At 42.5% G+C, this 21,040-nt stretch overlaps 1 protein-coding gene across 9 annotated transcripts in view; it reads right to left on the bottom strand.

The window, feature by feature from the left end:
• The window catches only part of PCNX1 (pecanex 1), a 380,420-nt gene that overhangs the window by 106,501 nt on the left and 252,879 nt on the right, over positions 1-21,040 (bottom strand). For all 9 annotated transcript variants that reach the window (XR_003856303.1, XM_029598749.1, XM_029598753.1 and 6 more), the window contains one exon: positions 12,806-12,956. Coding sequence is in view for 8 of the 9 variants with exons in the window: in XM_029598749.1 (XP_029454609.1) it covers positions 12,806-12,956 (151 nt within the window). In the remaining variant the exon portion in view is untranslated. The remainder of the gene's footprint in view (positions 1-12,805; positions 12,957-21,040) is intronic.

Below are 21,040 nucleotides of genomic sequence, written 5' to 3' on the forward strand. Positions count from 1 at the left end.
ATTCTGGAATCCTCAGTTATCAGAGATTTCTAGCAGGGAGGCAGGCAGGTATGCATGGCTAATTCTTCTTGCTATCTATGGAAAACACCATTTAGAGTAGGCAAATTTGCTTTTTTTTCCCCGTTGATAAACAGGCTGAATTAGCTATGCTGTCTTGAGGAATCCCAACCTAAGGGTTGCTGTGCATATGCTTCTCTTTTTCTTATTTGTCTCTAGTGGTCTCCCACAGAACTCAACACCGCTTTGCCCACTGCGTTGTCTGATGCCGATAGCTTGTCTTGGCAATAGTGAGCCGTGAAGGTGTGAACTAATGACCAGGTTGCAGCTTTGCAAATATCAGCAATGAGCACATTTTTCACATATGCTAAGGATGAAGCTGTGGATTTTACTTGATTGGTTTTGACCATTGCCGACAGAGGCAGGGGGTCTTTGCATAGCAGTATTGAATACAATTTGTTATTCAATTAGATAGAGTTCTTCTGGATACCACAAGTAGTTTATTGGGGTTGCAGGAGACAAACAATTGTTGGGCTCGTCTATGACCTTGTGTCTTTTTTTTTTTTTTTTTTTATAATAAGCAAGGGCCTGTTTGCAATCCAAGGTGTGCAGTTTCTTTTCTCTTTTGTTTTTATGTGGCTTTGGAAAGAAAATTGGTAGGGAGATTGTTTCATTGAGGTGAAATGTGGTTACTACTTTCGGTAAGAATCTCAATTGTGTTTGTGGTTTGTCATGGAAGAAGTGTAGATACGGGAGGAGTGTTTACTAAGACTTGTAGCTCACTAACTCTTCTTGCAGAAGTGACTGCTACCAGGAATAGAACCTTCCATGAAAGATATTTCAGTGGTGCTGTTTGCATTAGCACAAATGGGTCTGCCATCAGGGACATCAGAACTATGTTATTGTCCCAAGCTTTCAGAGGTTTTTGTATTGGAGGATGTAGGTGAAGCAAGCCATTCATGAATCAAGAAATCAACGGGTGAGTTGCAATGGAAGGATTTCAGATTGTGGTGATAAGCTGCAATAGCGCTTAGATGAACCCTTACTGACAATACCTGCGGACCTGTTTGGGACACATCATATAAATAGTCTAGCATGAGCTCAGGAGAGCAATCGAAACTGTTACTTGAGTATGCTTTACACCAGTCTGCATAACGTTTCCATTTCAAAGAATAGTTGCGGCAAGTGGAAGGCTTCCGTGACGAGAGGAGGATGTTCAGTATGTGTCACTGAAGTAGTAACAGTGCTAGGACTTCACGCTCAACCTCCATGCCATCAGGTGGAGTGAGGGAAAGAATGGGTGGAGGAGCATCCCGTCTTTCTGAGTCTGTAGATTTGGGGAATTCTCCAAAAGCTTTGGTGGATCAACTGAGGGTTGTACAAGATACGCATACCACGACTGTTTTGGCTAAGCTGGTGCTATGAGAATCATGTCCACCCTGTCCTGTATGCACTTCTGTACAGTCCATGTAATGAGTGGAATGGCATACAGATGATCTGCTGACCTTGATAGGAATGCATCTTATGATTTTCTTCACCTCCATTCATGGGGGTGAAATACTCTGCTGAATTTGTCTGCTTTTATATTTTCTATACTGGGCAGGTAGGTCGCTTGACGCACAAACACTTGGTTTTCCACTTGGTGTCCTTGCAAAGGACTAAGGAGCCCGAACCTCTTTGCTTGTTTATATAAAACATGGTGACTTGATTGTATGGATCATCAACACCTTCTCCTATAGGAAACGCTCAAACACTATTAGTGCATTGTGAATAGCTCTAACAGTTTGATTTGGTAAGTGGACTCTTGGGTTGACCACTGTCCCTGTGACTGATACTAAAGCAGGTGTGCCCTCAAACGTGGGTGGAAGCATTGGTCATGAGAATTGGTGAGGGAGTGGTCTTAAGGGTGCTCCCTCCTTCAACACCTTTGGCTTGAGCTACCAAGTTATGTCCTGTTTCATGGAGTCTGTTAGAATTATCTTGGTAGACATTGGTTGGTGCCTTTGCGACCATTGAGCTTTTAGGTCCCATTGCAATCTTTGCATCCGCCCGCCGGGTGAGCGACATTACATGAATGGCTGCCGACATATGACCTAGGAGGACTAGAAGTTTGCGTACCGTTGCTCTGGTATGGCAACTGAGTTATAGAGTAAGAAGTAGCAAGCGTTGCTGTTTCTGGACAGAAAAGCTCTTGTGCATATGAAATCTATTGTTGCTCCAATGAACTGTATTGTTCGAGTCAGATTGAGCACTGATTTCTCGTAATTGATGAGGAAGCCTAATGATTCTAGGCATTGTATTGTGGTGAGACGGTCCCGCTGTAGGGCTGCTTCTCCTGGCGACACTGTTAGCCAGTTGTCAAAATAAGGGAAGATCTTAGTCCTTTCCAGTGAAGGTGGGCCCAGCCACCACCAAGCACTTTGTAAAGACTCCCTCAGCAAAGCAGAGTCCGAATGGGAGCACTTTGTACTAGTAGTACTCAGCTCTTATCTGGAAGCAAAGGTACTGCCAACATGACAGTCAAGTAAGCACATCCAGTCGTTCGGTTGTATAAATGGCAGTATGGACTTTAGACATTTTGAATTTTTCCCTCCTGAGTGTTTTGTTGAGAGGATGGAGGTTTTGGAATGAGGAAGTATTGGGAATAGAATTCCTTGTGAATGTAAGCTGGTGGAACATGCTGGGTGGCATTCTATGTCAGCAGCTTGTTTGCTTCCAGAAGTAAGCGGGGAAGGTGAGAGAGGTCCCGTGTAGGCTGGGCTATAGGAGGGAGATTCATGGACGCAATAAAATCCAGCTGGTATCCAAATCGGGTTATGTTCAATACCCAGTGGAAAGAAGTTATCTGGGACCACTCTGTGTAGTGGATGGACAGCCTGTCCCAGACTGGAAGGGTTGACTGTGGCCTGCAGGTCTTCAAAAACCTTGCTCTCTGGAGTCGACTGCTGCTGTTGCTTCTATGTTCTTTATTCACACTGCTGTCCGCTCTGAGGCAGCTGAGATTGCTGGAAGAGAGGTTGCTGATACGTGGGAGGGCGGTATTGGCTGTATTGCTTGTATAATTTCCTCTGGAAATATGTTTTTTTTGTACTGTGAGTAATATCGCCTATTCCATCTGTTAAGACAGCACAACTGACCCAAGTCAGGGAGCGAGCACTGTCCTTAGCAGGACCCATCTTGTGGAATTCAATACCTTGAGATAAGATTGCAGAGAAATTTCAAACTATTTAAAGGAAGTCTAAAAACCTGGCTTTTCAAACAGGCTTTTTATAAAGAAAACAGAGAAAGTAAAAGTAAATAAAAACAGGCATCATAAGACCAGCTCTCAGCAATTAGTTTACTATATGCTTATTCGCTATTATATATATATATATTTATTATTTTTTTTAACAATCTCACTGTATTAAAAGGACATGTATCATCAAATAGTCATTCATCAAATAGTCTTTATATTAGAATTCTCTGTAACCGGATTATTATTGGCACTTCTATAACGTTTAACTATTTTAATTATTTAACACTACTATATGTGCCTTTTTGTAAACCACTGTGATGGCAAATAACGTAACGGCAGTATAGAAAAGATTTTAAATAAATAAATAAATGTAGGTATCTAGTCTTTTGGTAGCGTCGGGGACTACAATTTTGCTCTTTAATCTGAGCTACCGTCTTCCTGAGCTTGTTGCCAAAAAGACTGTCTCCTAAGCAGGGGAGGTTGGCAAGCTTTTCATGCATGTCCTCTCTGATTGTGCTGGCCCTGAGCCACACTACGCATCAAGCAGCAATGGAAGATGCAGACATGCATGATATAGTCTCAAATGTCTCATACACAGAATGCGGGAGATGTCTTAAACCTTCCTCTAAATCCTGAAGCTGTTGTGGTGATATTTGCTCACCTGCCTCTGACTGGACAAAGGGCTTCAACTGTTGAAGACATTCATTGATGTACTGTACCATATAGAACTGGTGTTGCTCAATGCAAGATGTTAACATTGAACTTAGGGAAACACCTTTCGCCCAAAGTTGTCCAAAATTCTGTTGTCTTTGCCCGGTTGAGTGCTGTAAATGAAGCTTAGACTTTTTTGCTTTTTTCATGGCTGATTCAACCACTATCGAAAGTATGTGGGAGCTGGACCATCCCATAGCACTGGGATTTTTTCAATCGGAATTTTAGATCCAGCTTTCTAGCCACTGGCAGGTTGGATCGTGGGGACTCCCAGGACTTCAGCAATACCGTATGGGAAGGTAGTGCTGTTTGTTCTGAAGGAATGTCAAGAATTTTTAAGATCCCAAATCTTACGAACCTCCACCTTTAAGGTCCCACTCATCTTTTCCACAAATTTAGAGCATGTCAAGACCTCCGGCGGAAGTCTGATCACTATTTGATTACTTTCAATTTTGTTTACTTCACGGAGATCATTAACAAATGCTCAAAGGAACAAATCTCCTTTCTCTAGAGGTCTAGTAAATCTGGCCTATTTCAGTTTAAATGGAGCTAAGAGCAAGCTCAATAGTGATTCATTCCATCTCAACTAGCCAATTCCTTCCACTTAATACTACATGAGATAAATGACAAAGCTGCCCCATTAGACGTAAATGTCTCATACGAGCCCATAAAAGAGTATCCTGGTTTGACCAGACCTTGGTCCTCAGTAAACTGCTTATTGTTTTATTATTTTTTATATACTGACATTCGATCTGAGATATCACATTGATTTACATTCAGGTACTGTAGGTATTATGAGGAAATATGAAAGGAAATGGCATAAACATTGATCTGATTCCTCTCTTCTGCAATTCTCATGCTAGGAACAACTATAAGCAATTGTTTGATGATGCGTTCCTGACTTCAAAAACCCTTAAATCGTCCACATTAATTGTTTAGTCTAGTAAAAAGAATCTATGGCGGTCCAAAGAATTCTTATTGCTTAAATCAGTGTTCTGCTGAAGAATATGGTTCCTATTTTATTGATAAAGCTCAGTTATTGAGCTCAAATTTTCATACTACTAGTCCATGGAGTGAGGCACATGATTGTGAAAATGCTGTTCAAGAGAATTCTCATCTTAACACTGTAGATGTTCCTTTATGGGATACATTTGAAGTGGTTGGCAAGCAGGAGTTAGTGAATCTTATATCTCAAGCCAAAAACTCCTTTTGTTCCTTAGACCCATCCCCACGTTGGTTCTGCATTTTCTTAGAGACACTCTTATTGCTTTAATCATTCATTGACTGAGGGTTGTGTTCCATCAACTTTAAAAAGGACCATATTGCGATCAATTTTAAAATGTGGAAAACCAGATAAAGATTCTCCCTTCAGCTATCAACCTATTTCAAAATCTGTGCACATTGGGTAAAATTTTAGAAAAAAATTGTTCATGTTCAATTTACCACTTTCCTGAAAGATAATAATATCCTTCACCCACACCAGGGAGGGTTCAGGTTAAACACAGCAGTGAAACCTTATTAGTTTCTGTTAGGAGCTTTTTGTTAAATGAATTTGATCATGGAAGAGCAGTAATAAATGCATTTTTATTTATTTATTTATTTATTTATTTATTTACGGTTTTTATATACCGATGTTCATTTCAAAAAGAGATATCACATCGGTTTACAATAAGGTACAATAGGTAATTCACTATCCCCTAAAAGGGCTTACAATCTAACATTTTTGTACCTGAGGCTAAGAGATTACAAAAATAAAATCATTAAAATCAAAGTTCTTAACAATTAAGCAAAAGTATAACAAGGATGTGTCCTCAACTTTTGACAGTCTCCAAACGTATTCTTTTAAATTGTCTGAAGTAACCTGGAGTGGAAGGAACAGTTTATAAATGGTTTGAATCAATTTTATGCTCACATACCCAAAAGGTCGATGTAAATGGCATTATTTCAGATTGGTTTACCATTCCAACTGGAGTGCCACAAGGATCCATATTGTCCTCAACTTTATTTAATGTCTATATGTTGCCGTGTTTTTTTGCTAGATCAACATTCTATATTGTTTTGTATGTATGCAGACAACATTCAGATGTATTTTCCGGTTACACTCTATCTTCTACACGGAGTCTGTTTACTGATATCCTCCATGTTGTAGGTGCTTGGATGTCTGAAAATCATTGAAAATTCAATGTCGATAAGACCAAACTTATCTGCTTTTCAAAAGATTCTCAGTTCTTACGAAAACAGCTTTATTTACCATTATAAATAAAGATCTCTTTTCAACCAGTGGTTCATGCTCTGGCTTTTTTTGCTTGGATTTTCAATTAACTCTTTGGCCCCAATTACATCATGTGTTACAGATGGGATTTTATAAACTGCAGCTGTTGAGACATTATAGGTTTGTTTTGGATAAAAATGATTTTCGGACAATCATTCAAGCTTTTGTAATCACCATTCTCGACTATTTAATGCGTTCTATATTGGGTTGCCTGCTGCTACAACTCAGCCTTTACAAATGCTGCAAAATGTATTTGCCCGGTTAATTAGTGGTGGCCACAGATGGGACCATGAGTCCCCATTACTGCTTGATCTTCACTGGCTGCCTGTGAGAAAACATATTGATTTTAAACTGACAATGCTCGTATTCAAACTTACAGGCCGATTCAGTAAAGTCCGCGGGAGAGCGGACGAACACCCACTCTCCCGGCGCGCGCACCAGCCACTTGCCGGTGCGCGCGATTCAGTATTCAAATTAGGTGGTGCGGTAGAAACGGGCAAAAGGAGGCGCTGGGGACACTAGCGCGTCCATAGCGCCTCCTTTTAGCCCAGAGCGGCGGCTGTTAGCTGGTTTGACAGCTGACGCTCAATTTTGCCAGCGTCTGTTCTCGAGCCCGCTGACAGCCACGGGCTCGGAAACCGGACGCCAGCAAAATTGAGCATCCGGTTTTCGGCCCGACAGCCGCCGGCCCATTTAAAATTTTTTTTTTCTTTTTTAACGTTTATTACTCTTCGGGACCTCCAACTTAATCACCATGATATTAAGTCGGAGGGTGCACAGAAAAGTAGTTTTTACTGCTTTTCTGTGCACTTTCCCTGTGCCGGAAGAAACTAGCGCCTACCTCTGGGTAGGCGCTAATTTCTGAAAGTAAAATTTGTGGCTTGGCTGCACATTTTACTTACTGTATCCCGCGGGCATACCTAATAGGGCCATCAACATGCATTTGCATGTTGAGGGCGCTATTAGGTGCCTCGGGTTGGACGCGCGTTTTCCTCCCCTTACCGAATAAGGGGTAAGGGAAAACGCGCATCCAAGGGCAGGTTAACAGTGCACTCCAGAGCGCACGGTACTGTATCGGCCTGTTAGTCAGAAGGCCCATCCTACCTGTTATAATTCACGAGTTGGTACATATCTCCTTAAAAATTCTGTTCTCAGGGTAAATTTCTATTAAAGGTTTCCACAGTCTTGATTCCATACTTAGTTGAAACAAGAAAAAGGGTATTTAATATTACTGGTCCATCGATGTAGAATAGCCTTCCAGATTGGCTAAGATCTTTCGTAAGCAACTTAAAGCCTGTTTGTTCAAAAGTAACTGCATTCATCCAGGGAAAGACAAAATGTAATTGTTAAGATTATGTTATTTTGAATGACTTTTTGCATTGTCTTATTTTATAATATTTATTGTATTGTTTTAAATTATGTTGTTATCCGCTTAGCATGGGTATCCAATATATGCAGAATATAAATTGTTTTCATAAATAAAAATAAATAAACCTGTGTTTCGGAGGTTGTTGTGGCTCATCATACGGTGAGCCTATCGAAGATGATGGGAACAAGGGCAGGGATCTATTTGAGTGAAGTGAAGGTGGAATACTGGGATACCTCACTAATATCTGGGAGCCCTGTCACAACACTGAGCTGAGAGGCTGTCTTCCCTAGGAGGGGAACGATGGTCCTGGTTCCTCTCGTTCTATGTCTGGTACCGGAAAATTGAACAATGGAAGCTGCACCTGGGGATGCAGTGAAGAAAAAAGGCCTTTGATTATAGCTGGAATCTGTTGTGGAGACAATGGCGGACTCATCTTCAGAGGAACCATGCAGTGAGGTGGAGATTCTCTGCGGGTCCACTGTGGGCTCCTGGAGGAGAGATAGCAGCCCTTTGAATATTGGAAGTTGGAGAATGAAGCAGTCTGTATTGGAGAGGCTCCTCAAAATTTGTTCTGTCTCATGGGAATAGCTTCTTGAAACAGATTCCCTAGCTTCCTGTAAGATACTAGAGATAAGCCAGAGTAGACCTGCAGGCCATTTTGCATTGAACTAGTGGTTACGATAGAAGGTGCTCTCAGTGGCGATGTCCATGGCTCTTGAGAAAAGGTCTGTAGGTCTGGTTCTAACTTTACTCTGATCTCAGAATCTGATGTTCTCTTCCTGGCCAGATCCCTTGATACGGAAGCTCCTTAAATGCAGGATGCTTGTGAGAGGTAGAAGGAACAGTCTTGGTGGGTTTAAGTGTTGGCTGAACAGACTGTGCGGTATGCTTCAAAGCAGAAGCTAATTTCATTGTGGTGTACTTTGAAGGCTTTGTTGGTGTGGCTGCTGCATCAATTGATGTCGATGCGCTGTGCATCAGGAGCTCCAACTGTGTTGATTGTCTTCCATTGTGTGACAACACCTGTGCGTCACAGTGCTTCGCTTCGAGATGCATCGAATGCATGGAGTCTTGATGCAGGCTTGGTAGGCCTCGACAAAGCAGCCATTGATGCAGCTTCTGGTGGGCCCAACAGCGCAGAAAGAGTTAATTTTGAGTGCTTTTTTTCTGCGGTAGCCTCGTGTTCGAAATACTGTCCTTAGGTGTGTGGACTTTGGCTTATGCAGGCCTTGCCTATTTCGAGGTGGGCTTATCTGACACAAGTGAAGAGGCTCACCTGTAGGTCTTATGACAATGAGATTTCGGCCCTGGTGAGGAATAAACAAAGTGCCAAGGGGAGGGGGCATAGCTGCCCAATGATTATCTGGCCTCTGTCTCCCGCAGTCTGGCTATTTTCTCGGCCCACTGTTGGTCTCGGGGGGACATTCTCTCTCAGCAGCTGTAGGATGCATGGTCATGATCCAGACCGAGGCAGAAGTAACAGTAATTGTATCCATCTCTGGCAGACACAATATGTCTGCACTGACAATAATATGAACCCCAGAACCTTTCATGGACATTTTACTACTGAAGAGTGCTGTTAGCAAATGTGAGAAAACAGATTTGAGAAGGTTCACATCCACACACTGACGTGGAGAAAAAACTGAAGATCTCAGAATGAGGTGATCGCATGCGAACTGCCACACATAAGCAGAGCATCCCAGCTCTGCTACTTTGAGAGGGTTCTGGACTGTGCGCCGTTGGATGATGTCACCCTAGACAGTATAGCTAATTCAGCCTGCTTATCGATGGAAAAAAATGTTCTGAAATAGTGGGGTGCTTGCTATTTTTGTATAAGAAAACCTAAAAAGCCATTGGGTAAAGTGTGTGTTCATGCAACTTCTTGAGGGCACACTTAATAGTGTGATCACACTACACTGAGTATACACATCTCTTTTCTTCTTGACTTCTTCCTATTGGCTTCCAAGAGATATATAACTGAACCTGGTACATGGGAATTGTTTGTCAGTGTAGAGGAAAGAAGTGGTAGAGGCTAGTATGTTGTAGATGAGGTAAAAAAGAGCAGAGAGTTTCAGGATGCATAGAACTGACATAACTCTGTGTTTAACGATCTGACTTGTGTCAGTAGGAATCTTCAAAGAGCAGCATGTTATGATGTAACTGGGGACAGAAGAGAGCTGGCTAGGTAGAAACCTAAGGAGGAATCTGGCCACTGAGAATCAGATAGGCACTTACATCTAACTATTCCTCCATCTATATCTACTTAACCTGGTAAGTATAGGCAGTTAGGCACCACAATGGCAGCACCATACACAAGTGTGCTACTGCTTCAAAAAACAGCTGTTAAGGCTCAGTCTGTTTTTCAGTCTCAAGGTTCGGAATGCCTACAGTGTTTTTTGGCTAAACTAACAATGTCAATGACAGCGAAGATCTTTGTCCTCTGGGAACCTAATTCTTGCAAATACATTTTCCTTCTGTAAATAAAGGAGAAATGTTTTTAAGTGCTCAAGTGAGTCTGCACTATTTTCCCCTCTCCTCTATGTCTTCCCTATCTGCTGGTGACCTGTTAAAGCTGTCTTTGTATATTTGGAGACAGATGGTGTGGGGGAGGCCCCCTGCTGTTGTGACTAGTCGGGGGTTGGGGCTGGGCCCCCCACAAACACTGCTATCAGGATGAAGTCTCTGAATGCCTGCATTGCTCAGTAGGCAAACTAACCATAGCAGTGATCCTAAGAATCACACCAGTACTTTGGAACCTAGCCATTTCCACACCAGTATAAAACCCGTGTCTTATACACTGAGCAATGTTGAAGAGTGTGAGTGAAATGTCACTTGTTTTGTGTTCAGAAGACCTATTTGTGGGGTGTATGTGTGTAAGAATTTATGCAAGATGTGCATGCTAGCTGTGTTTTGCTTTTGCTAGAAAGGTGTAGTCAAATGTATTCAGCCACAAGAACCAATGGGTACAGTTGTACAGGGTCATCTCTCCATATCCTTCATTTTTCAGGCTCTCTGCTCAAATAAGTGTGCGCGAGCTATTTAGCTGGTCAGGGCTATGTAACATACTCAGATTAGCAAGTTAATACCAGGTGCTAGCAGGTATTAAATGACATCCAGTTAGTGAATTCTTGCAAAGTAACATGGAGATGAGCATACCATGCTATTTAGTGTAAGCTCAGTAACTCCTCATTTACATATGATGTTCCTTCATAATTGCATGTATGAACAAATACATTTTTGATTGTTCACACTAATGTCTTTTCAGACCCTTTATAATGCGTGGTAAGGCCTTCCTGCATAGCTCATTAATTTTAGCATACAGAGGAATCTTCATGTTGATTCTAAAGTTCGTTGCATTGGCCCTATAGTGGTTCATAATTAAAATTCACTTCTCACCAAAATTTAGATCAGATCTGCATCTATCAATTGAATGTAATATAAGCACCTGCACCCATCCATACTATATATATTTGTACCATCATTCCCCTACCACATCCCACTACCTTTCATTCAATCTCCCCTATTCTGCTCTCCTCATCACCCTTTATCCTTTGTAACGACTTACACTTAATGCATTACAACCCCTTTTTGGAATAAAATATTTGACTTTCTTTCCTACAGTTATATTTGCTGTTCATAAAAGCTTAACATCACAAAAATTCACATGAAATTGCACTCAAGTTAAACCTTCCTGCTGACAAGTGATCATTTCCACAATGAGTAATTTGCAGATGGAAGCCTGCAGAACAAAAGGGACTCTATCCAGTCTGAACATTAATGAGTTGACCTGTACAGAGCCCATTATTTCAGCAAATCACCCAGCCTGATGAGCACTCTCAAGTAAATGGTGAAGCCACAAATGTCAGGCACAGCAACAAAATGCTGTAATGACGCACTTTCACGAAAGCCTTCCTAGTTCTGCACTCTCACCAGTACGCAGGCTTTCTACATTATCCACATTTTTTTTTCCTGGGGAGGGAGAGCTGGAAGAGAATGGGTATAATGAAACAATGCAGTATTTTATGAGTCTCTGATTAATTGCTACATGCTATGCTTTGTGCAGCTCACGTGATAAATGAGATGCCAGGTCACCTAGAGCATGATTCATGGCCCAGAGTTCTCCTTGCCTGGCTCCTGCATGAAATGCTATTCCACCCACCCACTGGATTACAAATGAAGTATCCATGACTGCAGTAACTTTCAATCTTTATATAGGCTCTTCTCCTCCACATGCTTCCTTTCCCATTGCTTAAAACCACAAATCTCACTTGCCAAGGTATTTGCGCTATCTATGACACTGGCAGACTTGCAACTATTTTCATCTGAACAAAACCTAAATATCTGAGTTGAGAGCAGAATGGCTTTAATTTCTCCCACCTCAGCCACATTCTATTTTGGCTCAACTAATATTTTAATTCCACTGCCTCTGGTTTAGATGGTACTCAAAATTAATTTTAAACAGCTCACCGCTAAATCATATTAAAAGCAGTTTTCCATTTTAGCTCATCTCTGTGGCTTACTTACAGGCCGATACAGTAAAGTGTGCGCCGACGGAGCGCACTGTTAGCCCGCGTTTGGCCGTGCTTTTTTGACGCACTATTTTTACCCCTTATGCGGTAAGGGGTAAAAGCGCGTCGAATACGCGCGGCCAACCCCCCTGAAACTAATAGCGTCCGCAACATACAAATGCATGTTGATGGCCCTATTAGTTATTCCCGCGCAATTCAGAAAGTAAAATGTGCAGCCAAGCCGCACATTTCACTCGCAGAAATTAACTCCTGCCAAAGGCAGGTGTTAATTTCGGCCGACACCGGGGAAGTGTACAGAAAAGCAGAAAAAACTGCTTTTCTGTACACCCTCCGACTTAGTATCATAGCGATATTATGTCAGAGCCCCTAAAATGAAAAAAATTTAAAAATCTGCAAGCGGCCCGCAAGACGGACACTTAATTTAGCTGGCGTCTGTTTTCCGAACCCGTGGCTGTCAGCGGGTTCGAGAACAGACGCTGGTAAAATTGAGCGTCAGCTGTTAAACCCGTTGACAGCTGCCGGCGAGCCCTAATTTACATACCTGGACTTTCTGTATCGCGCGCCCAGAAGAGTGGCCTGTGTGCGCGTCGGGAGCGGGGGCGCTTCTGTATCGGCCTGTATGATAGAGAAAAGGCACAAGGAGAGCAGTAGCTGGAAAGCATAGACCTCTGGGTAATTTTACAGCCACTTACTTGATGAAGTTTGAGTGACATGCGTATTGCTGGAACCACCACTTTCCTCAACAATTCCATGTCAGCAAAAATCCACTCATCCCGGATTGATGAGATACGAAAATCTCCTTTAAACAAGGCATGAAGACCATACAGGAAAGACTCCAAATTGCTATTTAGGATGGGAACAAAAAATATTAAGTTCATAGGTAACCAATATTGGAATGAAACTGCAGTTTATATTTAACTTGTTTTTCTCAATTTTTCAGAGAGTGAAATATTAATATGATAGCATGTTGCTTTTATAAGCGTAAGACCATTTTCAGAATTAATAGATTTTAGGTAGTGGAATTGCCACAAGCCCCTTCCCCTTGGAAAAGCAGTAGGGGTTTGCCTTAGTGATATTAAGTCACCCGCTTCTCACTTGCCCCATCAAAATAGTTTCCTTTTAGGAATTCTGCCGCAAACCCACTCCTTCATAAGAGAGAGCAGCCTAAGGTAAAGAGCAGCCCTTTACTGTCCCCCTCTCCCCTGCTTTTACTGCAAAGAAAGACGTGCGGAAAAGACCGAGATGCAGCCAGAGGACAGGGAAGCACCCTCTCTCTTTCCCCTGCAGCTCCGTGAACCCCTTTCATGGCCCCTGAATTCTAAAAGGTAAGCGCTGCCAAAATTCAGGAGTTTCTGGGGAGCGGCGCGGCAGACGTCTTAAGCTTTGAAGAAGAGAGAAATCAAGAAGAGATGCTGGCCGATTCTGGCAGAATGCTGGGAAAAAAGGGGGGGCTGGGACGTATGAGTTTATTTTCAAGTGGGTGCCTAATTGGTAAATATATAATTGTGTACTTTTCAGCCCATACAAACCTGGTCTGTTTTCCAACACAAAGTACTTGTGTACATTGAATACTCATTGGCTGGGCAACTAAAAACACGTATACCCCTACATGGGTTTCAGTGATGACAAAGCATGCACATTATTTATGCATTCACTTTTATAATCCATCTTACCTAAGTTAGCTCAAAATGGAGTATAAGTGAGAACATTTAACAATCTTAAACATAACTTAAAAACCCAACTGTACTCAAATGAACAAACCAAAATCACAAGTAGGAACAGATAAAATACAAAAGATCAGAGCCCCAATGACACCAGGATAAAACTGCTATTAGTGTGTGCATTTCTATCACAAAATCATTGTGTGCAGTTTCCAAATATATGTCCCTTGGAACACTTTTTTTTTTTTTTTTTTATTAATTATAAACACATTTGTGTACAATATAGTGGCTAAACACACACTTACCTGGATACGGCCAATGTAAGTGGGTTAACTATTTTTTATCTGAGTAAAAAGGAACATAGGCCTTTGGAAATTTACCCCATAATGGGAAAATGGAGGGATAAGAGAGATGGGGAGAGAAAGCTGGACTTTGGAAAGAGATGGAAACAGATCTGGCATGTGGTATGTGGTAAAAGCCTTCCAGGGATTCGGTGAATCCCTAGCCCATAGATGTCACTATGGGATGGCAAGTGCCACCCCAATGTAATACACATTGGAATGAGTAGGCTTAAACCAAACCCCTGCCCAATCCGATCAGTGGCATCACCCTTGCCGTGGCCTACACTATCCCCCACAGGCAGGATTCACATTTATCCAAATGCCATTTCCTGCACCACCTATGAGATCAATCCTGTTGCAGCAGGAGATAACAATAGGATGAACCCGTCTGACAACTCAGCGAGCCGCCGCGGAGCCTGTCCCATAATGACTGGAGAGAGAGAGAGAGAATGAGGTGGACAGTAAACCCCATCCCATTGATAGCTGAAGGTAGGAGAATCTAGTGCTGCCAGCAAACCCCATCCCACTGGCGGCCGAAGAGAGGAGGATGCGGTGGCTGTCAGCGGACCCCATCCCACTGGTAGCTAAAGAGGAGGCCCTGTGTGTGTGTGTGTAGATGGGGTAGAGCCTGTTTCTGTGTGGATGAGTACCTGGGTGTGAGGGTTTGAGAGCAGGGTATGGGTGAGTGACTGCCTGTGTGTGTGTGTGGATAACTACCTGGGTGGGTGAGCTCCTGTTTATATGTGGGCGAGAGGCTGTATATGTATGTAGGGGTTAAAAGCGAATGTGTGTGGCTGGGTGAGAGAGAGAGAGAGCAAGAGCGTGTGTGTGGTTGGGTGATATGCTGTGTGTAGGGGTGGGGGTTATTTGTGATTGCCTATATGTAGGTGACTGTGGGGGTGGGGGGGAGGGTCAGAGCCTGTGGGTGGGTGAGATCCTGTGAATGTATGGGTGAGAGGATGTGTGTGTGTGGGGGAGGGGGGGTTTAGAGCCTGTATTTCGGGATGTGTCTAAGTGTAACTGCCAGTGTGTGGATGGATGACTACCTGTGTGTGGGGGGGAGGGTAGGTGGGTGAGAATCTATGTGCGTATGTGTGGGGTGGGGGTAATGAGAGCTACTGTGAGTGGGTAGTGGAGAACCAGTAAAGGGGGGGGGGGGGGTGAGAAAGAGAGAGAGAAAAAAGTTTGTACAGCTCTCCTCTCCCCCAATCCACAACAATCTCAGAGCGGCTGAAAATAAAGACATCCTAGGTATGAAGAGTGGGAAATTTTTTAAATCGTTATTAGTTTTATTATTGGATATTATTTGTTATGTTTGCTGTTTTGAAATCTTGTAGTGATAGTTTGGGAAACTTTATAAACATTTTTTTATGAGGTTTTAGTTACTGGATATTTAACACAGCAGTTTATAAATATTTATTCTTTTTATTAGTATGGTTTTACTTTTATGATTGATGTTTTATATTTCTTATTTATTTATTTGAGTTTTTTTCTATACCGGCATTCACGGAATTCGTATCATGTCGGTTTACATAAAACAAGGGGTGATCAAAACATTATAAACATGCATAAATATTAGAGTAAACATTTAAACATTATAACAAGTTATAAAAGTGCGCAGAAAAATCAGTTACAATAAAACAAGGATGGTTCTAACTGGGAGAAGAAGAAGAGTATGATAGAAGTTTTAGCAAGAAGAAGAACGAGCAGTTTTTGGTATGTCTGTATCAGTTTAGTGGGAGGTAATCCGTCTTTCTGTATTTGGTGGAAGAGCATCAGTCTAAGTCCGGAAAGGCTTTCTTGAACAGCCATGTCTTAAGTCTCTTTCTGAAGGTTGGAAGACATGGTTCCTGTCGTAATTCTAAGGGGATTGAGTTCCATAATGGGGGACCTGCTGTAGAGAAGGCCCTGTCTCTCAGAGTTATATGTTGGGTGGTATTGGTGTGTGGTACCTGTAGAAATTCTCTGTACACTTCTCTAGTGGGTCTGTTGGAGGAGTGTTTGAGAGCTATTTGTAGATGGAGTGGAGCTAGTCCATGGATGTTTTTGAAGATTGTGGTGAGGGATTTATGGATTATTCTGTAGTGTATTGGCAGCCAAAAAAAAAAAAAAACTTTTGTTTTTTGGTCTCTTTTTTTGCCTTTGGTAAGGGACTGTCTTTGCTGTATGTGCGACTGAGGTGAGGGATTTTGCTGTGTATATTTTCTGTGTAGGGGTCCATAGCAGCCCATCTTGTTCTGTTTTCAAGAGGAGGTGTATTGATCTTCTAAGGTCTGATGTAATGTTTGCAGTGCTGCTCTTTCCAAGGCAGGGGTGTTGCCGTTTGAGTCCTGGGAGTTAGTAAATAAATAGTGGCATATAAAGACCAATAGGCCCATCTAGTCTGCCAAGCAGCAATTTTATGCACATTTACCCAAAGTAGATCAAATTCCCACATGGAACCCAAACACCAATCCCATTGTGTTCCCCCTTTAGGGCTGCAGCTGCTGCTGCTCTGTACAAGTTTCCCCCATGCTTTCCAGGAAGTTCAATGTAGACATCTCACTGCTACATTGGGCTGCAACTGTAGATCAGCGAAGGTTGCCCTGTGCCTTCATTACCATTGTCTTGCCACTAGGGATCCTCTGTTTATCGCATGCTTTTTTAAATCTTTCACAATCCCTGGAATGCTATCCCCAACTCCTATGGGGATAGCCAGGTATCCACCACTCTCTCCGTGGAAAAATTACCTCTTGATATTGTTTCTGAATCTGTCCCCTTGGAGCTTAGTTCTGCAGCTTCCTTTCCACTGAAAAAGCTTGGCTTCTCGTGCATTAATCACTTTCAGGTATTGAAATATCTGTATCACATCCCCTGTCTCGCTTCCCTTCTAGGGTATACATGTTAAGTTCCTTCAGTGGTGTTTTGATATGACAGATTTGTCTCTTGAAGTAACTATTTTGGCAGGCTGTGAGTTTTTATTGGAGCTATGAAAGTATTATCAAAAAAATACAATGTATGTGAGTTATTCCAATATAGGGCCTGTCATTAGGTGTGAATGTCGTTGATCTGACAAATGAAGAAGGGACTTGTGAAGTTTTAAAAGCTTTTGTACAATACTTTTAAGTACATGTATTTTTTTTTTTTAAATTTACAGGTATTTTGGGCAGCCTGGCTTGTTTTGTTTTTTTAAATAGGAGGTATATTGGTGTATTAGAGCTTGATGTAAAATTTGCAGTGTTGCCTTTTCATTGGGAAGATTGTATTTGAGTGCTGGCAATTAGTGCTGCTCTTGGTATGGGAGATTTGCTATACTGTAATTGTTTATTCATGGATTTCTGAGGGCCAAGCCTACACCCATTACATGTTACAAAAGGCCTAATGCCATATGGGTTCCATGTGTCTCTTAAATCTAGAGGAGAGGGGGTTGAGGGAGCGAGGCTGCTGTAGACTGGAGAGGCAAGCAAGCAGTGCATATGTGGAAGGGGAGAGGGGACTGAGGGAACGAGACTGAATCCCCTTGCTATAAAATGTCACTGCATGCCACTGGTACCTAGCCCTAGTTATTTATCAAGTGCTGGAAAATATGTATGAGGAAAGAAAAGAAGAGAGGAAGGACACCAACATTTATAAATATGATCCCCATTTATTTTCTTATACATAAAGGGGGTCATTTTGAGAGGGTGTATAATATCAGTGGGTAGTTTTTAGCTGCAAACTTTTCACTTTGAAAATTAGTATAAAGTACACACGTACCTTTGCTTTAAAAGTTGCTGCAGGAAATCTGGCCACAAACATTTACACCTAGTAATGTGCACAGGTAGTTTCCCCAGTGAAATCTACACTCATACTTTTGAAATAAAAGTACGTGCAGAAATTGGACGTCCTCCCCAGCCCTACACAGAAAATATACACAGCCCTAGGGAATGCCTCTCCGATATGTGAGCAATTTTATAAAAGCCCATTTCTATGGGTAACATGCTGCGCTTTACCCCCAGAGATGATCTTTTTAAATGGATCTCCCTATATGCAAATAGAAGATAATTCTACTTTGAATAAAGCAAGCACATGACTGTGTTTCAGTGCTGATAATATAATGGATTTTTAAAATGGTGTGTGTTTTGTCCCATTTTTCAGGTGCTTTTTGCTATACTGTCATTGATTTATGCATTTCATTTCTTTTTAGTACTATTTGGCTATATGTATTTAACTGTTGTCCACCTACCTTGTAGGCAATTTTCAAAGGGAAACTACCCAGCTGGTTTCCCTTTGAAAATTAGCTACAATATTCACAGGTTTAAAAGTACCCTTGGATTTTGCAGGTGTCCGGGCTACTCAAAATCACCCCCTAGGAGGCTTGAGATCATGAAATAGAAAAGAGAGAAAGACTGAATGTAGCAATTAGCATTAAGCTAATTAGCTTTCTCTCATAGGATAAGACTGAAAAAGGGGGGTTCATCTCCTTTATTACCAGTATCAAGAACTAGTGAAACAGTACCCAATTACGTTTACAGTAATCCTGGAATTACGACAATTCAGGACATATTTTAACGTAACTGCAGAAAACATCGCCAGCATATTTCACTAGTATTCTCTCAAAAGCAAAGATGAGACTGACCTCAACCCCTTATACCAAGAGAGGAAGAAGAATTTTTGGAATAAGGTGTAGAAAAGTGAATTACAAATTCTCACATAATGGTTGTACATTAAGTGATGTAGGTGAAGAATAAAGATTTGAGCCCTGGTTTTTTGCCCCAAATGATTAATGCTAAATTACTGCACGCAAACTAGCAAGGCACGGCATTTCAGCAATTCTGTAAAATCAAGGATGCAGGCAGATTTGCAGTTATGACAAGAAATTCATGTAGTTGCAAGAACGCTTCTCTGCTTTCCTCAAAATAGAGAGTATAAAAAAAAAAAAGTTAGGGAGATAATGGGATCATGTGGCTGTCAGAACAAAAAAAGCTTAAAAACTGCTCACTTCTCTGCAGCAATTTTTCAAGAATCAAGTACCTTATCCGATTCTGCCCTTTTTCTACTTGCTAGTATCTGACCAGAAAAAATTGCTTTTGGAGTGGTTTCCTGTTTTCCTTGTGAACTTGTTTTAGCTTGTTTTCTGTCAAAAGGGACAGGGTTGTTGGGTAAAAGTGCTGTGGGAAGTTGATGCTCGTGTTTTGCTTTGTTTTAGCGTCGCTGGAGAGTTTCCGGCAGGAAGAGAGGATTAGAATTGGCAGGAGGCAGGCAGAAGATACTGGGGGGGGGGGGGGGGGGGGGGGGGGGTGGTGTCGCTGCCAGGGACTACAGAGTGTGACGCGAGAGGCAGACAGCAGGGCCTAATGACTGCTAGGCCTGTTTCATGGAGTGGCAGCAGTAGCAAGAAATGGGAGAGGAAGGCCCCCAAGGAATGGGCAGGGGTGTAGGGGAACCCAAGGCATGGTGGCTGCTAAACGAGTGGGGGGGCAAGGAAGGAAGACTTGTGGAACAGCGGCATAAGGTCAGGGGAGATCAGAGAATGGCTGAATAAAGCTGTAGATGCAGCATGAGGTGGTGGTGAGATGCCAGAAAACTGGTAGCTGGAGGTGGGGCGGAGGAACGACTGCAGCAATGTGGTGGTGGTGCAGGCCTGAGGAGGAATGATGTCAGGGTAAAAGCAGCAACCACCGAGGAGGCATCTTAAAAATAGCAGAAGCAGCAGCAGCAGGGTAAGAGCCGAAAGCATAGCTGACGAATGAGAGCTGTGGTGGGGATGTCACAGAAGCAACGGCTGGAGGCGCAGCAGAAACACAGGGACAGGCGCCAGACAGCAGTGACTGGAAGTGCGAAGAGCAGCCGACTGGAAACGTGTGGCGTATGCGGTGGGGTAAAGAGTGGCGTGGCAGCTGGAGGTAGCCGCACTACCACCAATGCTTTCTGAGGAACACTGCAGGGCAGACACAGCACGGACTCCATCTTTGCACCAGCAGTGAGAAGGAAGGCCTGCAAGAATACTGAGCCCCTGGGCTCGGAAACAGCAGCTTAACTTTGCTGTTTGGTAGTTTCAAGTTGTGAGCCAGCTCAATATGAAGACATAAAAGTGAACTCCAAAAATCCGTTATTAATTATAAAAAAGTCCACTACTCTGTTCATTAATGCTCTGCAATTTAGGATAAATCTCCTTACAGCAGCAAATTTATGTAAGGACTCTTCAAAGATAAGATTAATTGCAACATTAGGTCTTCAGGTTTTACAAATGTTGATAAATGATGCTGTATCAAACATGCATGCAATTTACTGTGAGTATGTGAGCGAGTGGGACCTTAATGCATACTGCTGCAGTGCCCTCTGCTGCGTGACGCCGGCAGCAGCATCTGTCCAGGAGGGCTTTAAGCTAGCTAGCTGTCTGCTGCTTTTTCTTCTGCCAAAAAGAAGGACCTTGAACTTTAGAAAGGAAACAAAAACTGCAACTTTCTCATGGCTACTTCAGGGAGCAATCTACTGATGAGAAGGGGTGCGATGAAGGGATACATGTGTGGACAGCAACTTTCAAATTGTGCGCAAAAGTGTAACGTCGGGTGGGAACTTTTTACTCACAAGTTTTATGTCAATTTTTAAAAGGGAAAAAGCTCCCTTTGACAATGGAGTCAGAAAAAGGTACATGCACAGACCTGCACCTGCTATTTGGGCAAGCACTCTGTCTAGCGAGGTTGTGCGTGTACACGCAGAACTGCGAACTCCTCCTCCTCAGATGCCCCCTTGCCGATCGTAAAAGTTTGGGTGACCTGCCACTGCGCATGCACTTTTATATGCAGGAGGGGGAGGGGACTTTTCCAAAACCCCACGTCTGAGTGCCATACACTACTTGGAAATTGACCTCCCCAGCTTGCTTGCTGCCAGTGCATCCTCAAGGTATTTCTATTGTGGACTCCACTGCTTTTCAGTATCTCTGACCTGCTCATATGCAAGCCTT

The sequence above is a fragment of the Rhinatrema bivittatum genome, chromosome 4 (genome assembly GCF_901001135.1).
Source record: "Rhinatrema bivittatum chromosome 4, aRhiBiv1.1, whole genome shotgun sequence".
Classification (NCBI taxonomy): Eukaryota; Metazoa; Chordata; class Amphibia; order Gymnophiona; family Rhinatrematidae; genus Rhinatrema; species Rhinatrema bivittatum.